Source organism: Hypanus sabinus, chromosome 10, assembly GCF_030144855.1.
Source record: "Hypanus sabinus isolate sHypSab1 chromosome 10, sHypSab1.hap1, whole genome shotgun sequence".
Classification (NCBI taxonomy): domain Eukaryota; kingdom Metazoa; phylum Chordata; class Chondrichthyes; order Myliobatiformes; family Dasyatidae; genus Hypanus; species Hypanus sabinus.
In genome coordinates, this window is record NC_082715.1 from 10,836,989 (window position 1) to 10,864,758 (window position 27,770).

Sequence of the window (27,770 nt, forward strand, 5' to 3'; positions counted from 1 at the left end):
TTGGGCCCCTTATCTTAGAAAGGATGTGCTGAAACTTGAGAGGGTTCAAAGGAGGTTCATGAAAGTGATTCCAGGTTTGAACGGCTTGTCATATGAAGAGCAGTTGATGGCTCTGGGCCTGTATTCACTAAAATTCAGAAGGATGAGAGATGTCCTCATTGAAATCCATCAAAAGGCCTTGATACAGCCTCGGAATAGAGGGGCGTCCTTTTTGAACAGAGATAAGAAGGAATTTCTCTAGCCAGGGAGTGGTAAATCAATGGAATTCTTTGCCACAAGCAGCTGTGGAGGCCAAGTCTTTATGCATATTTAAGGCAGAGGCTGATCAATTCTTGATTGGTCAGGGCATGAAGGGATTCAGGGAGAAGGCAGGAGACTGAGGTGAAAGGAAAACTGGATCAGCAATGATGAAGTGGTAGAGCAGACTCAATGGGCCAAATGATCTAATTCTACTCCTATACCTTATGGTATTATGGCCTTATAAAATACTGGAAGAGCTCAGCAGGTCAAGCAGCATCCATGGAGAAGAATAAAGAGTTGTCATTTTGGGCCAACAGCCTTCATCAAGTCTTGAAAGCAAGAGGAAGAAGCAAGAATAAGAAGGTGGGGGAGGGGAAAGAGTGCAAGCTAAAAGGTGATAGGTGAAACCTGGTGAGGGGGCAGATAGGTGGATGGGGGATGAGTGAATGAGAAGCTGGGAGGGGATAGGTGGAAAAGGTGATGGGCTGAAGAAGAAGAGCAAGAATGTGGTCTACAGGAGAAAGGGTAGGAGGAGGGACACCATACGGAGACAGGTGAGGAGAAGAAAAGGGGTAGGAGGGGAGGTAGATGTGGAATGGAAAAAGAGGAGGGGTAGCAGGAAAGAATGACTGGAAGTTAAGGAATTGATGTTGATGTCATCAGTTTGGAGGCCACCTGGAGGGGATATGAGGTATTGCTGTGAATGGTCTCATCATGGCAGTAGAGGAGGTCAAGGACTGACATGTTGGAATGGGAATGGGAAGTGGAATTGAAATTGTTGACCACTGGGAAATCCTGCTTGTTGTGGACAGAAAGACAAAGCAGTCCCCTAATCTAGGTCAGGTCTCACCAACGTGCAGGAGGACACACCAGGACCATTGGATACAGTAGATGACCCTGACAAACTCGCAGTTGAAGTGTTGCCTCATCTGGAAGGACTGTTTCTGGCCCTGAATGCTAGTAAGGGAGGAGGTGTAGGGCTAGGTGTAGCACTTCTTCTGTTTAAATGTACTAAGTATGGTCAAGGAAGAAGGTACAGGAGCCTCAGGACTCACACCACCCGGTTCAAGAACAGCTACTACCTCACAACTGCAGCCTCCTGAGATGTTCCCACAGCCAATGATCTCACTTTAAGGACTCTTTATCTCGTTATCTCATGTTCTTGATATTTATTGCTATTTATATTTGCAATTGCACAGTTTGTTGATTTCTACACTCTCTTTGATCTTTCATTGATCCTGTTATAGTTACTACTCTATAGATTTACTGTGAATGCCCACAAGAAAAAGAATCTCAGGGTTGTATGTGGTGACAACACGTACTCTGATAATTAAATTTACTTTGAACTGAAATTACTGTAGTAATACAGATGGAGCAGTTTTATCAGGAAAAGCTGCACAACAGAATATTCTATCAACAGCTTGAGCTTCAGCATTTCCATTTATTGAGAAAAGGAACAGTTAGTGCAAACGTAATTACCTCAAAGCAACGTTATTATCAAAGTACCCAATATTCACTTTCTTGTGGTCTTTCACAGTTAATACAAAGAAACACAATCAAATTAATGAAAAACCACACACAACAGAGACGGACAACCAAGGTGCAGACGGGAACAAACTGTGCAAATACAAGAAAAGGATAATAATTAATAAATAAGCAGCAAGTTTTGAGAACACAATTTGTGGAGTCCCACAGCACCAGCAGAGGAAGTTTGGGGATAATTTGTAAAATGATTAGATTAGGCAACATTTCAAAGGAAGTTTGTAAAATCACTTCTCTTCCACTGACAGATGGAAGTTAAGCACTCAATTCCTATTTGTCACAGTTAATGAACTGGAGGTTCCATAACAATGTAACCCTTTCAAGTATGCCATGCAGTAAAGAGCTGAATTTTACCAGGTGGCTGCATTCTTAGGTATTTGTTCTGATTTTTAAAATCAGTAATTACTATTAATGTATTTTTTAATCAATCCATTTATCAACTTTCATAGTGTGATCACTCAAGTCAAGTCAAGTCGTCACTTTTATCATCATTCCAACCATTACTGCTGGTACAGTACATAGTAAAAGCGAGACAACATTTTTTCAGGACCATGTTGTTACATGACACAGTACAAAAACTAGACTGAACTACGTAAAAAACAACACAGAGAAAAAACTACACTAGACTACAGACCTACCCAGGACTGCATAAAGTGCACAAAACAGTGCAGGCATTACAATAAATGATAAACAGGACAATAGGGCAGTAAGGTGTCAGTCCAGTCTCTGGGTATTGAGGAGTCTGATAGCTTGGGGAAAGAAACTGTTACATAGTCTGGTCGTGAGAGCCGAGTATGATGTCCTCCTAAGAGATTGTCTATTGGCGGGTCCTGTATCCCGGATCCAGGATTCACATATTCTGGTGCATTGTGGGCACGAGGAAGTGATTCCTGTGGTTCGTGGTCAGGTCATTTGGTTGTTCAGTCTCGCCTTTCAGCTTGTTCTCTGAAGCACAGTGGAGATCTCTCTCACATAGTACAGCTCCCTCTTGAACAGTTTTCCTCCGTGTGTATCTATTGAGTGCAAGGTTCAAAGGTACAATTTACTGTCAGAAAAATGTATACAATATAAATCCAGAAATGCTTTTTCTTCACAACCATCCACAAAAACAGAGGAGTGCCCCAAAGAATGAATGACAGTTAAATGTTAGACTCCAAAGTCCCCCCCACAGTTCCCCCCTCTCATGTGTAAGTGGCACTGAGCACCAATTCCCCCCCCCCACTGGCAAAAAAAAGCATTGGCACCACCACCTAGCTCTCAATCGTAAGCAAAGCAATAGCAAAAACACAGACTTGCAGTTACCCCAAAGACTTTGTGTTTCACCCGTTATTTGACATACCACAGACTCTCTCTCTCTCCCTAATAAGGGAGAAAGAGATGTCTCCATTTTCCCAGCAAACGGGGAGACATAACAAACATCTCACTGGTTTACGATGTTAAAAGTCTGCTATGTCGCTGTTTTCAAGCTCTGTGCCTGAAGATTGCAAAGATCCCGGATCTCCAGGCAGATAGTTGCAGATAACCCGACTCCCTCGATGACGCATGAGACTCCTGTTGTGACACCAACCCTCGATCTGCCCACCTCCAGAGCCCCGAGATCCTACCCATCCGAATCTGAGCCGGACTCTTAGGCCGAGTCTTTGGCATGCCGAACAACAACGGCCGATCATGGAACCCCGAGAGCGGGTCCCATTCCCGCAAAGAACCGTAGTCAGCGTGTAACTCCAGGTCAGGGTCTTGAAAGGGAAAAATAGAGATGTTAAAGATGGAAATAGAGCTGTTTCCATAGAAGCAAGCAAAGGAGGTGCCAGTGTCTTCCCAGATTTTAGCTGTAGTGTTGAATTTCTTCAGCTGATTTTGAAGCGTTTCCTTCGCCCACCAGGGGCTCACTGACCTTCCTTCAACTGGGAGTGAAGGATCTGTTTGGGGAGGCACGAGTTGCACACCCAGGTGACCGGCCCCATCCATCGGATTAGGTGTTGTCTTATCGTTATCAGCTCTATTAAGCCACAAAATCACCAGAAGCATTGAATTTGATTTATTAATTCAAATCTCTGAAATTAGCATGGGTTTCCCTTGTCCCTTCCCCAGTCTGGGCCTGTACTGATGAAATAATTAGTTCAGCTTTGGATATTGTGATGTGTGTATCTCAACACTTCTCACGATTCCTTCAGCTACAAAAACACATCTGAAATTTCTTAAGCAAACACGGGGAAATCTACACATGCTGGAAATTCAAGCAACACACACAAAATGCTGGTGGAACGCAGCAGGCCAGGCAGCATCTATAGGAAGAAGCACTGTCAATGTTTCGGGCTGAGACCCTTTGTGGGTCCTGACGAAGGGTCTCGGCCTGAAACGTCGACGTCCTTCTCCCTATGGATGCTGCCTGGCCTGCTGTGTTCCACCAGCATCTTGTGTGTGTTGTCTGAAATTTCTTAGCTTGTTATATTACAGTCCAGCCATCAATAGAATAGATCACCAAGAGAAATCAATTATGTTTAAGAAGGCATATGGCGTGTTGAGCTTCATTGGTCAGGGATTGAGTTCAAGAGCCACGAGGTAAAGTTGCACTTCCATAAAACCCTAGTTAGGCCACATTTGGAAGATTGTGTTCAGTTCTGGTCTCCTCACTATAGGAAGGACGTGGAAGATTTGGAGGGTACAGAGGAGATTTACCAGGTTGCTGCCTGGATTAGAGAGCACATCTTATGAGGATAGGCTGCCTGAGCTCGAGCTTTTCTCTTTGGAGTGAAGGAGGATAAGAGGTGACTTTGCACAAGATGAAAAGACACATTGATTGAGTCTGAGACCTTTTCCCCGGGGCAGAAATAGCTAACATGAGAGAGCATAACTTTAAAGTGTTTCAAAGAAAATATAGGGTGGTGTCAGAGGTGTGTGTGTAGAACACATTGCCGGGATAGAGGTAGAGTTAGATACATTAAGGACATTTAAGAGGCTATGTTTGAGGGCATTATTAGATTTATTGTATAGTATGTTAAACGGTCAGCATCATGGGCTTGTAAGTCCTGTACTGTACTGTACTATGTTCTATCTATTAAAGCCACTTGTTTTATTAAATGTGTATGACATTTGAACAAGTAAGCTATTGATTGTCTTGTTATAGTGTTCAGAAGGGTTGACTCCATAACCGAAGATATCAATGCGGCCCAATCATTTTACGAGACAAAGATTAGCTCTGTACAGATGAACATTAAAGAACTGGGTGAGTAATGCTGCAGCCAGCTTGCAAATAACACCCACCGTGTAGAACGGTAAAGTAAGAAAATTTAACAAAATTGTTCGCTGCAAAATTAGATAAATTGACTCTGATTGTGCTGAGAATGTGGTGGTTGTCACTCCCCTAAACAGCTGGCACCAATTTTGAATGAGATTATTAGGTTGTTGAGCCACTTCAAAGGAGCAGCTGAAGCCTCTTTGAGTGATGAGGAGAAATAATCCATTGCTGAACCCACTTGAATGTGTATTTCATGCGAATTAAATGTGGGAATAAGACCAATGTATGAATTTACCTGTTTGTGAAATACTTAACCTTTGCAAGACTATTTGAAAATAAGTGGTGGCAAATTACTAGATTTTGACTCCCTTGGTATCAGATTTATCACTAATTTGATTTGACAATCTTGTTTACTTTTTGGCAATCTTTATTATTGTAAATTTGGAAGTGGCTGACATTACCCTCTTAAAAATTCTTAGATTTAATTTATTTATCACAACAGAGCACAGGAACAGTTGTCACACAGAGGAATGTTTCAGAAAAATGGTTTTGTAACTGAGTTCACATTTAATGGTTTTGAACTCTTTCAAACTTACTTACTTGAGCCCTCAACTCCCAGAGGAGCACAGGCCATCGATGACCTCCATCATCCCCTGAAGTCAATGGTCTGGTGGGAGCTCATCAATGCTTCTGCAGTCCATTGTATCCGCTGTTCAGGGGATTGATCAGCTTCACCAGCCTGGCCAGCCTTAACTGTTTCCACCTCTCGTGACAAGGATATAGGGTTGGACTTTGAGAGGCACTGTCTTTCAGAGAGGAGACAAAAACCAGGTGACAGTCATTTTAACTAATTGTAAAAGGCTTGGAAGGGAATTGAACAGAATTTTCTTCAGTGTATGGGAAAAATGAGAGTATGAGAGTTAGATAGAGCTCTTATAGATAGTGGGGTCAAGGGATATGGGGAGAGGGCAGGAACGGGGTATTGATTGTGTGTGATCAGCCATGATCACAGTGAATGGCGGTGCTGGCTAAAAGGGCCGAATGGCCTACTCCTGCACCTATTGTCTATTGTCTATAAAATTATCTGGAACTTATAAAGGAAAAAGTTATGGATGAGTCTGTCCAGAATCATCTGATATTATTGAACAACGTTGTGCTGACCTTTTAACCTACTCTAATATCAGTCTAACCCTTCCAATTCACAGAGCACTTCAGTTTTCTCTCATCTCATCTACATGCCTATCTAAGAGTCTTTTAAATGCCCCTATCTCTACCACCACCGCTGGCAGTACATTCCATGCACTCATCACTCTCTGTGTATAAAGTTTACATCAGAATCGGAATCAAAATCAGGTTTACCAAACTTTGTGGATGATATGAAGATAGTTGGAGGGGCAGGTAGATTTGAGGAAGCAGGAGGAACTACAGAAGGACTAGACAGATTAAGAGAACGGTCAAAGAAATGGCCGATGGAATACAGTGTCGAAAAGTGTATGGTCATGCACTTTGGTAGAAGAAATGAGAGGGTTGCCTATTTTCTAAATGAAGAGAAAATCTGAGGTGCAAAGGGACTTGAGAGTCTTTGTGCAGGATTCCTAAAGGTTACTTTGAAGGTTGATTTGGTGGTCAGGAAGGCAAATGCAATGTTAGTACTCATCTCAAAGGGACTAGAATATAAAAGCAATGATGTAATGTTGAAGCTTTATTAAAGTTCTGGTGAAGTCTCACTTGGAGTATTGTGAGTAGTTTTGGGCCCCTTGGGACCCTTGTCTATGTGCTGACATTGGAGAGGGTTCAAATGAGGTCAATGTGGTGAACTACGTGTACCTGTCTGGATGTGCCCTCCCCCCCGCTGACTGCTCCTGTGGCTCCTCCCATGGACCCCTGTATGGGGGCGGTTGGAGGCACTGCTCCTCCCTCAGTCTCCAGTATGTTATGTGATGGTCTCTTGCTGCTGACAGTGCTTTCTACCAGCTAATAAAAGCCTATCTCTCGCCTCATGTCTCCGAGAGTTAATGATGGTGCATCAGTCCACAAAAATGATTCTGAGATTGAATAGCTTGTCATATGAAGATCATCTGATGGCTCTGGGCCTGTATTCACTGGAAGTCAGAAGAATGAGGGGTGTCCTCATTGAAACCTTCTGAATGATGAAATGATATGGAGAGCATGTTTCCTATGGTGTGAGTCTAAGACCTCAGAATAGAGGGGTGTCCTTTAAGAACAGAGGTGAGGAAGAACTTCTTTAGCCAGAGAGCGGTGAATCTGTGGGGTTTGTTGCCACAGGCACCTGTGAATGCCAAGTCTCTAAGAATATTTATGGCGGAGGTTGATAGATTATTGATCGGACAGGGCATGAACGGTTACGGTGAGAAGACAGGAGACTGAGGCAGAGAAGGAAAATGTATCACCCATGATGAAATGGCAGAGCAGAATTCTTCTCCTATATCTTATGATTTTATGGTCTTCATACCACCAGCATGTACAGTGACATTTGTTGTTATGTGGCAGCAGTACATTGCAATTCATAATAATAAAAACTGTGAATTATAGCAATATATATATATATATATTTCTTTTTAAATGTTAACTTAAATAAGTAGTGCAAAAACAGAAAATAAAAGAAATAATGAGGTCGTGTTCAAGGTTTCAATGTCCATTCAGAAATCTGATGACAAAGAGAAAGAAGCTATTCCTGATTCGTTGAGCATGTGTCTTCAGGCTGTTGTACCTCCACCCTGATGGCAGCAATGAGAACAGGCCATGTCCTGGGAGTTGGAACTCTTTAATGATGGATGCTTCCTTTTTGAGGCATTGATCCTTGAAGATGTCCTGACTGCAGAGGAGGCTAGTGCCCATGACGGAACTAAGTTCACAACTTTTGATTTGTGCAGTGCCACACACCCCCCCTCACCACCCCATACCAGACAGAGGTGTTCATGGGTTGAGTGTCCATTCAGAAACCTAATGGCAGAGGAGAAGAATCTATTCTGGAATCATTCTGCCTATTCCCACCTATTCTTTCCAACAGTCATCTTAAAATGATGCTCCTCAACTGGGAAAAAGTCTCTGGCTGTCCACTCAATTTATGCTTTATCATCTTGTACACCTCTATCAAACCACCTCTCATTGTCCTTCTCAGCAAAGAAAGAAGCCCTGGTTCACTCAACCTATCATCATAAGACATGTAGTCTTCTCCACAGAGCGTCCTGGTACGATACCTCTGCACTCGTTCTAAAGCTAAATTCTTCCTGTAATGGGGTGACCAAAACTGAACAGCTTACTCCAAGTAATATCTGACATCTGAGTATCATCTGCCAACTGTGGAATCACTAAAGAAGTTACATGTTATTCAGTTCATTGGATTCTTACCTGCTCCCAACGAATCCATTCCCCTCATGGTCTCAACTTCATTGTGGTTCTTTGTTCACATGTCTATACGAAGGGTCATTTAGGGCAGCCAATTAACCTATTAGTACATGCAGGAGGAAACTAGATCACCCAGAGAAAATCCACTTAATCGCAAGCAGACTCCACATAGACAGCGTCAGAGGTTAGAAACAACCTTATTCTGGCCTCTTCCCCCTTCTGTTCTAGTTCTGATGAAGGGTCTTGGCTCAAAATTGCTGGCTGATTGTCTTTCTCCAGTGGTGCTGCCTGACCTGCTGAGTTCCTCCAGCTTTTTGTGTGTGTGTTGCTCTGGATTTCCAGGATCTGCAGAATCTCTCTGGGTTTATGACAAAAATCTCATTTCATGTTCCTGTAGTAGGTTAACGTCGGCTAATTTGTGGTAATAGTGAAAGCATGCTTCCCAAAAGAAATAAATTTGCACAATGGTCAGAATCGAACCCTGGTTCCCGGAGATGTAGGACAACAGCACTGACTGCTGTGTCAGTCTGCGCCTTAGCTATGTTACCATAAAGGGTCTTACATACGATAGGTAGCTATTGATTTCATCTGCACGATGAACTATAAGCATCAGGAGATGCAGAAAGTCAAATTCTGAAGCCACAAAGCTGGGAAATTAATAAAACAAATGTTATCATTAATTATTAAAATGAAACTATGTTACCTTGATTAGAGAGCATGCCTGATGAGGATAAGTTGAATAAACTAGGGCTTTTTTCTCTGCAGTAAAGGACAATGAGAGGTGACTTGATAAAGGTGTATGAGATGGTAAGAGACATAGAAAGAGCCAGAGACTTTTTCCCAGGGTGGAATTGGCTAATAGGAGGGGGCATAATTTTAAGGTTATTGATTGACTGTCAGAGTTAAGTTCTTTTCATGGAGGGCAGTGGCTGTGTGGAACGTTCTGCCAGAGGTGGTGGTAGAGGCAGATACGTTTGCTTGTACATTTTGTGTCATGTTATATGACATGGATGATCATGGTCTTTCCATGACCATAATTGTTCTTGGCAAATTTTTTTTTCAGAAGAAGTTTGCCACTGTCTTCTGGGCAGTGTCTTTACAAGATGGGTGAGCCCAGCCATTATCAATACTCTTGGGGGATTGCCTGCCTGGCTTCAGTGGTCGCTTTACCAGCACTACACCTTGCCTAAGGGTACTGGAGAGAATAAGTGCCTTACGTTCCCTTTGCTAGAGATATAGCTTCACCCTACCACCCACAGATACATTAGGGGCATTTAGGAAACTTAGCTAGGCATATGGATGATAGAATAATGGAGGAGGGAAGGGTTAGATTAATCTTAAAGTAGATTAAAAGGTTGGCACGATATCATGAGCTAAAGAGCCTATACTGTGCTGTACTGTTCTAGGTTCTATGTTCTGTCTACAAGTAACTGTGTGAGTTTCCACAGGTAATCTGATTTTCTCTCACATTCCAGGGATGTAAGGACTAGTAAATCATTAGTTACATGGGTGTAAATGGGCCAGGTCAGCTCTTTGAGACTGAAGCATCTATTACCATGCTGTGTTTCTACAATAACTAAAAAATAAATAAAATACTTTATTTTTTAAATCATCTCTTCTTGTTCCCAGATCAGAAATCCATCAGCCACAACTGTTCCTCATGCCATGAAGCCTCTCTTTTCGCTCAAGAAGTTGTCGACTTGCAGAAGGAGTTTGAGCAGATACAGCAACTACTTCTGGCCCAAGAGCCGGTGCTGGACGAGACCGTGCAAAATCATCGGACGCTGTCCTCCGACCACCGCAGAATCACAAAAGAGGTTACTTACTACTCCTCGTCTATTGAACAGATCAATCGAACTATGGAACGATTTACAGTGAGGGTAAATGGCATCCAAACACTTGTGCAGGAACTTAACGGGTTTATGAGCAGACTGTCGCAGGACCAGTACAAAATAAGGATTGGAGTACAACATATTAACTTCACCACCAACCAGAATTCTTTGTGGCTTGAGGAAATTCGAAGAAAAACCAATGAGGAAACCTTAATAATACAAAAGATAGTGACAGACTGGCAGAACTCTTCCAAAGTATTTGGAGTTTTACGGGCTGCAGTGAGCAAGATGAACGACATGGTGAAGAGTGTTCAGAATACCCTGATAATCACACTCCAAAGCATCTCACAGAACTCTGAGTTCATGCATGACTTGAGCTTGCAACTGCTGTCTGCACATGAGCAGTTTGAGAATATATCTAGCTACCTTGACGACCATGAAGAGAATATTCAGGACATTCTTTACCACGCAAGGTACTATGAAAATAGGACAGCTGAGAGGTTTGAAACGATCATGGGGCGAATGGTTTCTCATGAAACTGAAATCAACACCATATTAGCCAACATCAACGCCACTAACAACCATGTACACAGTATGATCAAATACATCAGCGACGTGAGGGCATCCTGTTCCAGTGGGCTTGGGTCACATTCAGAGGACATCTATAACCTCAACCTTTCTCTGGCCATTATTCAGGGCACCACCAATATGCTAAGGCAACGCTATAACCTGTTGAGTGCATCACTGAGCAAAGAGATAAGCAAGCTTGGCACTGTGATGGAAGAAATGAAAATTATTGATACAAAACACGGAGAAGCGATTAAAAACTTCACCATTCTAAGAGGTGAGCAGCTTTTTATGTACTCTTACAAAAAGTAGAGGAATTTACACTGAGTTGCCACGTTATTAGGGATCTTCTGTGGTCACTGAATGTATGTTCGTGGTCCTGTATGCAAGGTTAAATGTATTGTGCATTCAGAGGTGCTCTTCTGCACAGTACTGTCCTGAAGAAGGGTCTCAGACTGAGACGTCAACTGTTCATTCCTCTCCATAGACGCTGCCTGACCTGTTGAGTCTTTCCAGTGTTTTGTGTGTGTGTTTCTCTGGATTTCCTACATCGGCAGAATCTCTTGTGTTGGTGACTTTTGTAACACGTGGTTGTTTGAGTTACTGTTGTCTTCCTGTCAGCTTGAACCAGTCTAACCATTCCCCTCTGACCTCTCTCATTATTAACAAGGCATTTTCACCCACAGAACTGCTGGTCATATTTTTTGCACCATTCTCTGTAACCTCGAGACTGCTGTGTGTGAAAATCCCAGGAGGTCAGCAGATTCTGAGATACAAAAACCACCCTGTCTGACACCAACAGTCATTCCACAGTCAAAGTCACTTAGATCACATTTCTCCCCCCATTCTGATGTTTGGTCTGAGCAACAATTGGACCCCTTGATCATGTCCGCATGCTTTTCTACATTGTGTTGCTGCCTCATGATTAACTGATTAGATATTTGCATTAACGAGCTGCACCCGGGAAACAGTTGTATGTGCCGTCCCTCCCATCTCAGCCACTGGAGCTTGTAACTCCTCCAGAGTTGTCATAAGTTTCTAGGGGACATCCCTCACTAGTCCCTTTCTTGTATGGTCGCTCGATTTTCTTTTTAGAACGACCTGCACGAGGCAGATTTACAGTGGTGCCATATTCTAGATGATTCACTTTACTGTACTCCAAGGGATGTTCAGTGACTTGGAAATTTTCTTGTCTCTATGTCGTGACTTGTGCTTTGCAATAATCTTTTTGAGTTTTTTTTGTCCTCGTGGTGTAGTTTTTGCCGGGATACTGACCCACCAGTAGTTGGACCTTCCAGAAACAGCTTTATTTTTACCACAATCAATTGAAGCACTTTGATACTGCACACAGGTTTATATGTAGCTAGGACACCTTAACTAATTATGTGTCTTCTAAAACCAACTGACTGCAGCAATGTTGATTTGGCGTGTCATATTAAAGGGGGCAAATACTTATATAATCAATTATTTATAATTAATTTAGATCACTTTGTAGAGATCTGTTTTCACTTTGACATGAAAGAGTCTTTTTCTGGTGATCAGTTTCAAAAATGTCAAATTAGATCCACTGTGATTCAATGTTGTAAAACAATAAATCATGAACTCTTCCGGGGTGACATGTTCCATTAATTGATGGTGCACGTGTCTTGCTGATAACACCCAGGTGCCATTAGCTTACAGCGTATGTCACTCACAGACCCGGGCTCTGTATATATAATTTGTGTGACTGTACATTCACTGCTTTCTTGTGTGCTTTGTGCTGTGTATGACTGTTGGTACTGTGTTTTGCATCTTGGCCTCGGAGTAACACTTTTGTTTGGCTGTATTCATGTATCAATTCAAGTGAAGTTTATTGTCATTTAACTGCATACATGTATATAATGTATATAGAAACAAGACAATGTTTCTCCGAACCAGGGTGTAAAACACACTATAACTTATAAAGGTAGGATAAAATCTACAGATGAATCACACATAAATAACAAACTAAAGTGCATTAATATTAAATATTGTAAAGTATGGAACAGATTAACTGGTGACTCTTCGATTATGATGCGGCAGGGAGCCTGGGGGAAGAAACTGTTTCTTATCCTGACCGTTCTTGTGATAATGCATCACAGTCTCCAGCCTGGTGATAGAAAGTCAAAGATGATGTTGGATGGATGGGTGGGTGGGGTCTTTAATAATCTGAAGGACCCTGAGTACCCAGCACTCCTGACAGATGTCCCGATGGATGGTAGGGAGACCCCTATGATCCTCTCAGCTATCCTCATAGTCCTCTGTAGGGACTTCAGGTCCCCATACCAGAGAGAGATGGAACTTGTCAGGACGCTCTCAATGGTGCTCCTGTACTACACAGTTAAGATGGTGGAGGTGGGGGGGAGCCTTGCTTTCCTCAGTCTTCTTAGGAAGTGAAGGCACTGCTGTGCTTCTTGTTCAGGGAGGAAATATTAAAGGACTAGGTGAGATCATCTGTGATGTGGACTCCCTGAAACTTGGTGCAGTTCTGATTGAATGATAATTAAACTTGAACACCGTACATAAATAATAGGCACACACATATACACTTGCAAAGTAATTATAGAAGAGACAGTCGGCCTGCTGCTGTCCTCAAAGCATGCCTCTCACAGTAAATGCTCCCTGTTCCTGTCTGTGTTGGATTTGGAACAAGGCTTGTACGTGACGAGGCAAAATTCCAACAGGACATTTCAGCTGAAGAGATTATCATAAACATACAAGCACTTCCACTTCCTTTGAATCACCAGTAGGAACTGTGTTCACTTGGGATAGTGTGGGAGTCAGCAACATGCTAACGCAACATGTTATTAAACAGCCCCAGTGGGCAATTTATTGATTCACCTGGTTCTTGACAGGCCCTGCAAAAATAATGCCAAGTTTTTTCCTTTTTATATAATTCATATCACGTTTGACAAGATTCAATTGAGATTCTGATCTATTTACAGTCCTCTCAAAAGCAAAACATCAGGCTCATGGTACAGCTTAACATTTAAGGAGTTATTTGGATCAGTCAGTGTTGGGGTGGAGATCCTGCAGTATTTACACAATGATCAGCCACAGCGGCTCTGAAACTGCACCTTTAAGGTTGAGACCAGGGTCAAACGGGTTGCCCCAATCTGTTTGCTGTTTTCATTGCTACCTTTCTTCACTTCACAGGCCAAGGTGTTCCCACAAAGAGTCCAGATTCTCTATAGGACAGATGGATCTTTAACCTTAACAGGCAAACAGCAAGCTGTTAACTACTTCTATCATGGAGCTCTAATATGTAAGATTTAATGTGCGTCAGAGGAACACTCTGCTCTTCCTCTTTCTCCCTCCAACTGGAAAAGGTGTGTGCTCCTGGTAAACATTCCGTTTAGCAAAACTGGCCTAATCCTGCTCCCATGTCTTCTGGTCTTTAAAAGGCTGGGCAAAATGTATGATGGGAACTGGGGTATAATGTATTTCATTGCAGAGGTTGTGGTACTCTGTTTGACATTATGAAAATAGCTTCATAAGGTGAAGCTGTAGACGTTAGTTCTTGTTGGATTTGGCTATTTAATTCTTAGATTAGACTGTTTGTTATTTTCTTTGTAGTTTAACGATTAATTATCTGCTTGTACTTTACATAGTTCTTGTATACCTCTTGTGTCTGTATTTACTAAGGAAACTGGCATGGAGTCAATGGAAATAAGGCAAACAAGTAGTTAAGTCATGGAACCTATACAGATTAAAGAGGAGGAGGTGTTTGCTATCTTGAGGCAAATCAGAGTAGATAAATCCCCAGGACCTGACAGGGTATTTGCTCGGACCTTGAAGGAGACTAGTGTTGAAATTGCAGGGGCACTGGCAGATATATTTAAAATGTCGGTGTCTATGGGTGAGGTGCCGGAGGATTGGAGGATAGCTCATGTTGTTCCGTTGTTTAAAAAAGGCTCTAAAAGTAATCTGGGAAATTATAGGCCAGTAAGTTTGACATCGGTAGTAGGTAAATTATTCAAAAGAGTACTAAGAGATATGATCTACAGCTATTTGGATGGACAGGGACTTATTAGGGAGAGTCAACATGGCTTTGTGCATGGTAGGTCATGTTTAACCAATCTGAGAGTTTTTCGAGGAGGTTACTGGGAAAGTGGATGAAGGGAAGGCAGTGGATGTTGTATACATGGACTTCAGTAAGGCCTTTGACAAGGTGCCGCATGGGAGGTTAGTTAGGAAGATTCAGTCGCTCGGTATACCTGGTGAGGTAGTAAATTGGATTAGACATCGGCTCAATGGGAGAAGTCAGAGAGTGGTAGTAGAGGATTGCTTCTCTGAGTGGAGGCCTGTGACTAGTGGTGTGCCACAAGGATCAGTGCTGGGTCCATTGCTATTTGTCATCTATATCAATGATCTGGATGATAATGTGGCAAATTGGATCAGCAAGTTTGTTGATGATACAAAGATTGGAGGTGTAGTGGACAGTGAGGAAGGTTTTCGAAGCTTGCAGAGGGATTTGGACCAGTTGGAAAAATGGGCTGAGAAATGGCAGATGGAGTTTAATACAGACAAGTGTGAGGTATTGCACTTTGGAAGGAAAAACCAAGATAGAACATACAAGATAAATGGTAGGACACTGAGGAGTGCAGTAGAACAGAGGGATCTGGGAATACAGATACAAAATTCCCTAAAAGTGGTGTCACAGGTAGATAGAGTAGTAAAGAGAGCTTTTGGTACATTGGCCTTCATAAATCAAAGTATTGAGTATAAGAGTTGGAATGTTATGATGAGGTTGTATAAGGCATTGGTGAGTCCTAATTTGGAGTATTGTGTGCAGTTTTGGTCACCAAATTACAGGAAGGATATTAATTAGGTTGAAAGAGTACAGAGAAGGTTTACAAGGATGTTGCCAGGACTTGAGAAACTGAGTTACAGAGAAAGGTTGAATAGGTTAGGACTTTATTTCTCGGAGTGTAGAAGAATGAGGGGAGATTTGATAGAGGTATATAAAATTATGATGGGTATAGATAGAGTGAATGCAAACAGGCTTTTTCCACTGAGGCCAGGGGAGAAAAAAAAAACAGAGGTCATGGGTTAAGGGTGAAGGGGGAAAAGTTTAAAGGGATCATTGGGGGGCTTCTTCACACAGAGAGTGGTGGGAGTGTGGACTGAGCTGCCAGATGAAGTGGTAAATGTGGGCTCACTTTTAACATTTAAGGAAAACTTGGACAACTACATGGATGAGAGGTATATGGAAGGATATGGTCCAGGTGCAGGTCAGTGGGACTAGGCAGAAAAATGGTTCAGCACAGCCAAGAAGGGCCAAAAGGCCTGTTTCTGTGCTGTAATGTTCTATGGTTCTAACAATTTATTATGCTTCCTAGAAGTCACAATATGTACATGCACTTTTTCAGTGTGTTCCCCTGTAGGTATACAATGTATGATTCTGGAAATTTCTCTTGGTACTCCATTATTTGAATAAGAGCTATCTCATTCGTTGACTCTTATCTGTGAATTTGAATGGAATTTTCCTTATCAATGGGTACAAAAGAGCTGCACCTTGAGGTTATCATCATTACAGCATCTTAGTTTCTCTGTCTTTAAGACTTCTGCCTCTGCTTTCTGCACCTGTTTTCTTTGTCCTATCAACACTTCATAAAGCAATCATGAAACAACAAGATCTGTGCAATTTAAGCAATACCTGTAATTAAATGCCCCCCCCATGTAAGAACTACTAGTTTAGAGACTGAGAAACAAACAATGCTGAAGATAGACCAAAGAGGTTCTGCAGATGTTGGGAATCTTGAGCAAAACACACCAAACGCTGGAAGAACTGAGCAGGTGAGGAGGTGAGGCAGCATCTCTGGAGGGAAATGATCAACATTTTGTGCTGAGACCCTTCAACAGGTCTCAGGACTCTTGTATGGTAAGATGGACTCTCGGTCTCTCAATCTACCGTATTATCATCCTGTACTGCGCATTTTCAGTAGCTTTTTTACACTCTATTCTGCATTGTTATTCTTTTATCTTATTCTAGCTCAAAGCACTGTGGACTGGTTTGATCTGATTAATCAGTATGCAAGACAAGTTTTTCAAAAGTCATCAAAAACCCCTGGTGCATGTGACAATAATCAACACACACAATGAAGGCTACTGGTGTGCAACAAAGAACACTGTGTTTCAGTGTTCCAGCCAATAGACATCCATCACTCAGAGTCAAAATCAGGTTCATGGTCACTGGCGCAAGTCATAAAATGTGTTGTTTTGTGGCAGCAGGCATAACTAGTTACTGTAAGTTGCAACATTAAACAAAAATAGATCACTGGTGCAAAAGAGGAATAATGAGGTAGCGTTCATAATCTCATGGATGGTTCAGGACTCTGATGACAGAGGGGAGAAAGGCTGTTCCTAAAATGGCGAGTGTTTGTTTTCAGGCTCCTGCACCTCTTCTCTGATGGTAATAATGGTAAAGGGTCACCACCCTTAATGATGGATTCCTCCTTTTTGAAGATGTCCTCAATGGTGGGGGAGGGTTGAGCCTGTGAGGGAGTTGGCTGAGTCTATAACCCTCTGTTACCTCTTACAATCCTGTGTATTGGAGCCTGTAGTGATGAAAACCAGTCAGAATGCTCTCCACAGTACATCTGTAAAAATTTGCAGGTACCAAAAAAAAAACTTGATGTACCGAACCTGAAACTCCTAATGAAATATAGCCACTGTTGTGTCTTCTTCATGATTGTATCGATATGTTGGGCCCAGGAGTAGAACAAAGAGCTGAGTCTGCTCACCCTTACCACCGACGACCCCTCAATGAGGATTGGGGGCGGTGCTCCTGACTTCCCCTCCTTGAAGCCTACAATTTATTTTATTTTATTTAAAAATACAGTGCAGAGTTTCAGGCCAGACCTCCCAGCAACCCCACATCCCCGATTAATTGTAACCTAATCACAGGACCAGTTAGCCTACCTGGAACACCTTTGGACAGTGGGACAAAATTAGAGCGTGCAGAAAAAATCCACACATTCCACGGGAAGGACGTAGAGACGCTTTACAGAACGGTGCCAGAGCTGAACTCCGGAACGCCCCAGTGAAAGTCACCACACCAAGTTCCTTAGTTGTCTGTGCCGGTGGTGTAGTGCCATTAGCACGTGAACTTTGGGGCGAGAGATCCTGGGTTCGAATCTGGCTAGCTCCCTGCGCGAGTTCCACATGTGCTGGGCTGAGCATCGAGCTAGCAACTTGGCCTTGTAAAGCAGACAAAACATGAAAGAAACAGCAAGGTTGACACCCGATGCACGAAATAACGCACAGGAGGAACTTTACCTAACCTACTTAGATGATTAACTAATCTTCTGCTTGAGGGACAACAATGGCGTATATGGTAGCAAGGAAAGGAATATTAAACGGGATGAATAACTTTCTAATCAATGCTGCTTTTCTATAGGTTTGCCAGGACCCCCAGGGCCGAAGGGAAACAGAGGAGAAGCAGGAGTAAGAGGAAAGGTTGGACCTGTTGGAGTAAAAGGCGACATGGGCGACATGGGGCCCACAGGCAAGCGAGGTCCACGAGGTTTGGATGGAAACCCTGGCATTCGTGCAGAGAAGGGTGCAAGAGGCCCAGTAGGAGGTCCTGGTCCTAAAGGAACGAAAGGCAGTATGGGGAGGCCTGGTGGCCGAGGGCAAGCAGGCCCGAAGGGAGACCAAGGACCTGAGGGGAAGCCAGGACTACCTGGTCCCAAAGGGAAGGAGGGAAAGAAAGGAGATCCTGGAATTCCTGGCCCTCAGGGACCAAAAGGGGAGGTGGGGAAGATGGGCCCTCCAGGGCCCCCGGGTCTGTAAACGGAAGCAGCTGATCAAACTTGCAGTATGTTAATTATATAACCTTGTATCACTAAACTCATTTGACTTTTAATCAAGCATGTTTAATGTTGAAGACATGAAACAAATTCATTTAAACTGAGACAGTCACCATCACTGATATGTGAGCTCCTGATCTACCAGCCATTTTAAGGAGTCAATGTGGAAAGGAGTGGTACACAGTGACTGTCATAGCAGCAGCTAGATGGTTGGCTGGTTCACTGCTAAAAGACGAATGGTTTCATAGTCAAGCAACATAAAAACAGGCCCTTCTGCCCACTTTCACCATGCTGACCATCAGGTTCCCCGTCTGTACTCATCCCATTTTCCTGCACTTGCTCAATAATCTTGTACATGGAACAGGGAACAGGGTGAGCAAAACTGTGCTTAGTGCTCCAAGCGAGGCCTGACCACTGACCTGTATAACCACAGCATCATGTACTTCGTGCTTTCCGAGCGCCAAGTGTCCTCTCCCCTCCATGTACTTACCCTTTCTTTCAAGTCTCTCGCTCTCTCTCTCTCTGGTCTGCAGCAGAGAGAGACATTTACAGATTTCTACCCTGTCTGTGCCATTCATAATATTGCACACCTAAGTTTTCTCAGCTGCAGGGGAAACTTGTAGGGTGCCTGGAGTCTGATCAAGTTTTGTTCGTGACCAAACATCTCAGCATGCCGATGGTTTAGCTATAATTATTTCAATTTATATTGTGGCAAGCATTCAGCACACGATGAAAGACTAGAGTAAAGTAAACACAAAATACTCTGCAGTTGCTGGGGTCAAAGCGACACACACAACACTACCCCTAGTGCTTTCCCCTTACCTTCTATCTTCACCTTTCCTGCCTATCCCCTCCCTGCTTCCCCTCCCCCACCCCTTGATCTTTCCTCTGTTTGGTTTTTCACCTGGCACCCACCAGCCTTCTCCTTCCCGCCCTCCCCCCACCTTCTTTATAGGGCCCCTGCCCCCTCCCTCTTCAGTCCTGACAAAGGGTCTTGGCCTGAAACGTTGACTGTTCGTTTCCACGGATGCTGCCCGACCTGCTGAGTTCCTCCAGCTTGTTGTGCGTGTTGACAGATGAGAGAAGTTTGTTTAGCTCAACTGCTTGTTTTATTGCGATAAGCACAAAAACACACCGGGTGCTATTACCTGGGGAGCAAACCCATTCAGTCACATACAGATAGAGGATGTGATTACCACACGCCTCCGATACAGTCAGTATGACCCATAGTCACACGAGTGAATAACTGTATAACCCAGTAAATGAATATCAAAGCATTTTAAAAGAGTGATAAACAGGAGTGACAGAGTGGGCTGTGGAGCACACCTCCGGAGCCCCACACTGCCCCCATCGGAGGAGTCCGCTGTTCCCGGCACCCCCGGAGCCCCACACTGCCCCCATCGGAGGAGTCCGCTGTTCCCGGCACCCCCAGAGCACCACACTGCCCCCATCGGAGGAGTCCGCTGTTCCCGGCACCCCCGGAGCCCCACACTGCCCCCATCGGAGGAGTCCGCTGTTCCCGGCACCCCCAGAGCACCACACTGCCCCCATCGGAGGAGTCCACTGTATACAGCCCTGATCCACCGTGACACCAGTGTGGTGAGCATTTGATCCACCATGACACCAGTGTGGTGAGCATTTGATCCACCATGACACCAGTGTGGTGAGCATTTGATCCACCGTGACACCAGTGTAGTGAGCATTTAATCCACCATGACACCAGTGTGGTGAGCATTTGATCCACCGTGACACCAGTGTGGTGAGCATTTGATCCACCATGACACCAGTGTGGTGAGCATTTGATCCACCATGACACCAGTGTGGTGAGCATTTGATCCACCGTGACACCAGTGTAGTGAGCATTTAATCCACCATGACACCAGTGTGGTGAGCATTTGATCCACCGTGACACCAGTGTGGTGAGCATTTAATCCACCATGACACCAGTGTGGTGAGCATTTGATCCACCGTGACACCAGTGTAGTGAGCATTTGATCTACTGTGACACCAGTGTGGTAAGCATTTAAGCCCACTCCTGACACCAGTGTGTTGAGCATTTAATCCCACTCCTGACACCAGTGTAGTGAGCATTTGATCCACCATGACACCAGTGTGGTGAGCATTTGATCCCACTCCTGACACCAGTGTGGTGAGCATTTGATCCCACTCCTGACACCAGTGTGGTGAGCATTTGATCCACCGTGACAACAGGGTGGTGAGCATTTGATCCCACTCCTGACACCAGTGTGGTGAGCATTTGATCCACCGTGACACCAGTGTGATGAGCATTTGATCCCACTCCTGACACCAGTGTGGTGAGCATTTGATCCCACTCCTGACACCAGTGTGGTGAGCATTTGATCCACCGTGACACCAGTGTGATGAGCATTTGATCCCACTCCTGACACCAGTGTGGTGAGCATTTGATCCCACTCCTGACACCAGTGTGGTGAGCATTTGATCCCACTCCTGATACCAGTGTGGTGAGCATTTGATCCACCGTGACACCAGTGTGATGAGCATTTGATCCCACTCCTGACACCAGTGTGGTGAGCATTTGATCCCACTCCTGACACCAGTGTGGTGAGCATTTGATCCCACTCCTGACATCAGTGTGGTGAGCATTTGATCCCACTCCTGATACCAGTGTGGTGAGCATTTGATCCACCGTGACACTAGTGTGGTGAGCATTTGATCCCACTCCTGACATCAGTGTGGTGAGCATTTGATCCCACTCCTGATACCAGTGTGGTGAGCATTTGATCCACCGTGACACTAGTGTGGTGAGCATTTGATCCCACTCCTGACATCAGTGTGGTGAGCATTTGATCCACCGTGACACTAGTGTGGTGAGCATTTGATCCCACTCCTGACACCAGTGTGGTGAGCATTTGATCCACCATGACACCAGTGTGGTGAGCATTTGATCCCACTCCTGACACCAGTGTGGTGAGCATTTGATCCACCGTGACAGATGAGAAAAGCTCATTTCGCTGAACTGCTGTTTTTATTGCGACAAGCACAATAACAGACAGAGAACAACAGCTCAGTGAGAACTAACTCAGTCACGTACAGACGGAGGAGGTGATTATTTCACTCCCAGTTACAGTCAGGGTGACTCACAAACACACAAGCAAACAACTGTATAGCCCAAGCTAAAACACAGCAAAAAGTGAACTTGAACATCCCACCGTAATCCCACAAACGCATTTTAAAACAAGAACAATAAATAACGCTGGCCACTAGGAATGCTGTGGTGGGCTGTCAACCACATCCCAGACTGACACAACATAAAAGATAACCAAATATATAAGGACAGTGACATCAATTAAAATCCACCCTAGGGTGAGTCACTGCATCAGAATGGGAGGGACAGCAAATGAAGATTATTAGGGTAAAAACTGGCTGTCAAAACCTTCAGTTTGTATTTATAAAATAGACCCTGGTGGAGCAGTATCATTGTGAGGAAGCTATTTCTGGGTTCTGTGACCCTCAGCTCTTGCAGGCAACCACCTAAAAGATGGTTCATGAAACTGATTGCAGGATTGAAAGGTTTATCATATGAGGAGCGTTTCACGGTTTTGGGCCCGTACTCAGTGGAATTCAGCAGGATGAGGGGGATCTAGGAATGAGGATTGAACCCTATCCAATGTAGAAAGGCCTCAACAGACGGAATTGCGGAGGAGTCTAAGACAAGAAGACACACCCTCAGAATGGAGGGATGTCCATTTAGAATGGAGTTGAGGAGGAATTTCTTTAGACAGAGAGTAGTGAATCTGTGGAATTTGTTGCCACAAGTAGTTGTGGAGGCCACATTACTAGGTATGTTTAAGGCAGAGGTTGATAGGTTCTTTATTAGTCAGAGCATGAAGGGGTGTTGGTAGAAGCAGGCGGGAGATTGGGACTGAGAAGGAAAATTGGATCAGCCATGATGAAATGGTGGAGCAGACTCGATGGGCCAAATGGCCTAATTCTGCTCCTATATCTTAGGATATCCTCCAATTTGAAGACATAATGCTTACTTTAGGCCCTCTCGGTGTTGTGAAGTCACACAGGACCCTTGCCTGATCCATCCAGGGTTTCAGCAGATCATTGAGTGACCTTATAATGGACATAAAAACATCACTACTTTCGTATCAGGAGAACAAGAATATCTTTTGACTTCACAATTCCTCTTTGCCATCTTTTGGGGCTGGCTTTGGGCTTCTGCACTGAGGTGATTATTTCAGTGGTGTTGGTTGTCTATCATGTCCAACAGTGACAGGATATCTATGTGGGAGAGTTTTTAAAGTGGAAAAGCTATTGCACTGGGTCAGTTCCACTCTCTTGACCTCAGAAGTCAGGTCCAGTGGTGTGAGCAAGCGTCACAGTCTAGGGCCTTCCTAGGTTTCAATGGATGACCATGACATCTTCTGTGCCTTGTTGTGCCCCTCTCTCCCTATAAGCACTGCAATACCATTTTCCTGGCTGTTGGATCTTACTGTAAATCTCACCCACCCAGTCTGCTGGAGCTAATGTTGCCTGATAAGACAGGCAGGTCCCTATCTCACCGGGCATGAGGCCCTCGAGCTACAGTCAGCCTGGATTGGCTGCCTGCTGAAGCAGTGTACTGGCGTGTGGCTGTCGTCACATGCAGACAGCTACGTGGAGCCACAGGTGAGAGCTGAATGTCTGGTGAGGACTAAAGGTGAGTCAGCTGCCCTGGAGTGGACACGACAAGCCCCTTCACCCCTCCCTGGCCACTCCATTCACCCCAGTATTTCACTATAGACAACCTATTTCTTTTTAATTAGCAAAATAAACTTTATTCACAATAAAATTATTTACAAGAATGAGCTGTTCAATACCTTTACATTTTATATTGTCGATATTTTCCATACTGTTTAAACACTGTGTGTGTTTAACTCGTGTGGCACTCTGGGATTTCAGATTAAGGAAATACTACCGTAATTGAGGGTCTTCCACCCCATCAACAAGCTATCGCCTGACAGATTTCTCCCAAATTAATAGTAAAAAGGCTTTAACTCAATTTTCACTCAGTCTTAGGACTTTCCAAATCAGGAACATCACAGTGCAGTCAGGTATTGGGTACCATTGAATGTAGACACCTGTATGCTGTCAGTGTGACAGAATAGTCACGGACAGTTTAAAAGTACATTTTCACTGACTTATTCTGCTCTGAACACTGACGTGGTGTGACACTATATGTCTAACATGTAAATCATAAATGAATTTTGCCAAATGGCAAATTACTATCTAAATATCAAATTATTTTAAATTGTTTTAATTTTCATCCACTTCTGATGGATTATTAGTTTGCACAGATTTTGCAAAATTCTTAAAATGTTCAATTTCAGATGATAGAATTGCTCTGAAATTTCTACTGGGAAAGATAATCTCATCCTCTTGATCACAAAAACTATTGGAAAATTAATGTCAAAGCAGCAATGAAAATGTACGACAGATTGCACAGCTTTGATAGATTCAGATTCAGATTTATTTACTGAGAGAAGGCAGGAGTTTGGGGCTGAGAGGGAAAATGGATCAGCCATGATGAAATGGTGGATCAAACTCAATGGGCCAAATGGCCAAATTCTGCTCCTATATCTTATGGTCTCATTTATCACATCCCCATTGAAACATTCAGTGAACTGTATGGTTTGTGGTAGCAACCTACACAGCCAAGAACGTGCTAGGGGCAGCCCACAATTGTCTCCGCACATTCCAGCACCAACACAGCATGTCCACCACGCTCAGCAGAACAACACAGACGAAACACGACAAAACAGAACATACCAAGTGGCAAAGCAACGACAGCAAAACAAGCCCGTTCTTCCCTCCCAATCAGCCTTCCCTCTAATATTTTTTACAGCTGCGCGGACCACCCATTGCTCTGAGCAAGAAATTTTTACGTGGCCTGAGAACTGCGCGGAATTTTAAATGTTTTTTTGTAGACAGTGTCGGCGTGCAGCGGACCAGTGTTTTACTGACAATGAGCTACCCACTTCCAGTCTGTGTTCATTGTTACAATATGTAACAATTGTAACTTGAAATATATGTTAAAAGTTTCAAAATAAAGGTTGTAGTATGTTTATTATTTAGAAAGTGTATGGATTATAATCATTAATACATAAGTATTTCACAATTATATTAACATAGATTTCAAAACTATATTAGCATAATTTCAAAATTATATTTACATTATATAAAAGAAAGTTTCAGCTGCTTGGCAACCAATGCTGTGTGTGCAGGAGCATTTCAGTAACTGTGCGGCCACGCACCTGTACTGCTTAAAGGGAACAATGTCCCAACACACAAACACAGTCCTCTAACCCGACGACAGACAGAAATGCTACTGTTAGTTTGTCTAATTTGAAACTGTTCTAGGGTGGCAGGACTCATCCATTTGGAAAGGTGTTATTTTTCTCACTAACAATCACCTCACTACTAATCCAACTGCCCACAAAACACAGATTAGAATATAGGCCTCCCCTGTATTTCAATCCTGTGACAATGTTGCTGAATGCTGTTGCTTTATTCTCTGATATAAAGTGCTCTTACTTAAACCGGTAAAACCAAAGAACAGAGTTCGGCCATTCAGGCCAGCAAGACTGCTCCACCATTCGATCATGGCTGATTTGTTGTCTCTCTCAACCCCAATCTCCTACATTCTCCCCATAACGTATGACCCACTTACTAATCAAGAACTTATCAACCTCCACTTTTAATATAACCATTACATTTTTGTTTGGAAAGCAAACATCCTTTTGTTAAAATGCATGCCTGTTACTAAGTATCGTTCCAACACACATGCCAAATATCACTGAGCTTTGACTTTGGTAAGAGCCAGCTGAAGTATTTATTTCCCCGGGAGAGTAAGCATCTTCATCTCCCCCAAATGATATCTTCCCTGTCACCATCACCACTACCATAGCAGACAAGTAAAACATGTATCATGCACGCAACCACTATAAAAGCTTTCTCCAAAACTGACATTAACTTAGATTATCAAGGAAGGAAATATGTTGGTATTAAATTACAACAAAATGTGATCTGAATCAATATGAAGATTTGCTTCTGTATTTGCTGAAAATTTTATTGAATTTAAACAGCAGCTTGAAAAATAAAGCTTTGAAGATCCGCCACATTTAATAATTTCATCCATTACAATTCACACTCAGTCAATAAGAACAAGGAAGAAGCAGTACATATTATTTGCATGCATTTATTACATATTAATTTTCTGAAGTACAGAAGTAAAATCTGTGATGAAAAGTTTTTAGCAATTAAGTGCTGTTTTATATACTTTCCATTTGTTACACTGCAGACTGGTCATTAGTCAAGTTTCACTATTAAGGTAACAGATTATGTAATCATGTGATATATTTCATTTTATTTTTACGGCCCATTACGCCATTGGTGTTTAGGGCAGCAATGAAGGCCCTCCGTCTCTGCCAGGGTTCAGGGCTTCCTTCATCATGTCAGTAGCTTCCTCTTGGTTTTCACTACTGTCAGTCATGCAGGTCCCGGGTGGAGACTCAGGAATACCATCGCACTCAGATGTAGAAGGAGTCTTCATTTGTGTTCCTGTCACAGTTTTGTTTTACCAGTCAGGGTTATTAGCCCTGAGCTGAACCCCCGAACCTGGAGGACCAGCAGAGCACTCTTAATCTGCCCTCTACCCTTTGACCTGTTTGACATGGGTGACCCTATCAAGAGCCAAAGCACTAGGTCCTGACTCCAGCCAACATAAATCTCCGGGTCATTGAGTCACGCAAGCTTCCAAACCACAATAGGGTTGTGGTCCTCTTGTCATTTGTTATTCTAAATACCATTATGATACTATATTCAGAACAGTGAAATGCAGCACAGACACACATTCAGGCATTTAAAGGATTAATCAGGTTAAGTTCAGGGAGCTCCTAATACTTAAATCTGTAAGGCCTTAATCTTTTTTAAGGTTTGAACTATTTTTAACTTTACATCATAGTTGTGTATGATTTCCACAATATGAAGTATTGTTTAATTGTAAATTGAGGATATTAATTGGTTTTCTTATTTGTAATTATGTAAAACTGCAGCTGGTTTGCATGCAATTATAAATGTCACTCAACTCATATAAGCTTTGTAACCTGTTATTATGACAAGGTATCTGAACTTCTGGTCAAATAAATTCAGTATGTCATACTATCTTGTTGTCCTTAATGTAATTAACTTAGAATTATTGGGACATAATAGGCAGAAACTAAAGTGACTACTTTATAAGGTACTTCCTGTACCAAACTGTACCAAATAATGGGATATTAATTTGTGGTCTTCTGCTGATGTGGTCCATCCTCTTCAGGGACGTGCTGTGCATTCAAAGATGTTCTTCTACACACCACTGTTGTAACGTGCGGTTATTTGAGTTACTGTCACCTTCCTGTCAGCTTGAACCAGTCTGGCCATTCTCCTCTGACCTCTCTCATTAACAAAGGGTTTTGCTCACAGCTGCCACTCTCTGAATGTTTTGTCTTATATTTCACAACATCCTCTTTAAACTCCAGAGACTGTTGTTCAACAGTTTCTGAGATACTCAAACTTCCCCATCTGGCGCTAACAATCATTTCACAGTCAAAGTCACTTAGATCACAATCCACCCCCGTTCTGTTGATTGGTTTGACCAACAAATGAACCTCTTGATCATGTCTGCATGCTTTTATGCATTGAATTGCTACCAGCTGATTGGCTGATTAGATATTTGCATTCACGAACAGATGATCAGGTATACCTAATAAAGAGGACAGTGAGCTTATGTACTAGGTACAGTACATAGGTATAAATAGGTACAGATTATAAACAAATTCCTTTGTTTGTAGTGAAGGAGAAACAGTTTGTATTGTACTACTGTGCAAACCCTACAGGAACTTCTGACGTACCGAGTTAAATCGGGGTTCTTGAGAAGATGTAGTTTTACTGTGTTCTGAGAATTGACTAATTCTGTAGATTTTAAACCCCTCTTACAGTTAATGTGTGAATTCTCAGTTGGATAATTTCATTTGTTAACTAATCATTATTAATTTTCTCAATAAATCGAGGTCATTGAGAAGACGTACTTTTACTGTGTTCTGAGAATTGTCTAATTTTAACCATTACTCATTCTGTAGATTT

The 27,770-nt window shown here is 43.0% G+C and overlaps 1 protein-coding gene across 6 annotated transcripts in view; it reads left to right on the forward strand.

The window, feature by feature from the left end:
• The window catches only part of scara3 (scavenger receptor class A, member 3), a 117,332-nt gene that overhangs the window by 45,447 nt on the left and 44,115 nt on the right, over window positions 1-27,770 (forward strand). For 3 of the 6 annotated variants that reach the window (XR_009514251.1, XR_009514250.1, XM_059981410.1), the window contains exons 5-7: window positions 4,910-5,008; window positions 10,019-11,065; window positions 18,209-18,334. Coding sequence is in view for 4 of the 6 variants with exons in the window: in XM_059981410.1 (XP_059837393.1) it covers window positions 4,910-5,008; window positions 10,019-11,065; window positions 18,209-18,334 (1,272 nt within the window). In the remaining 2 variants the exon portion in view is untranslated. Of the gene's footprint in view, window positions 1-4,909; window positions 5,009-10,018; window positions 11,066-18,208; window positions 26,811-27,770 lie in introns of those variants that run through there. The other 3 variants (XM_059981408.1, XM_059981409.1, XM_059981411.1) reach the window with 2 other exon arrangements.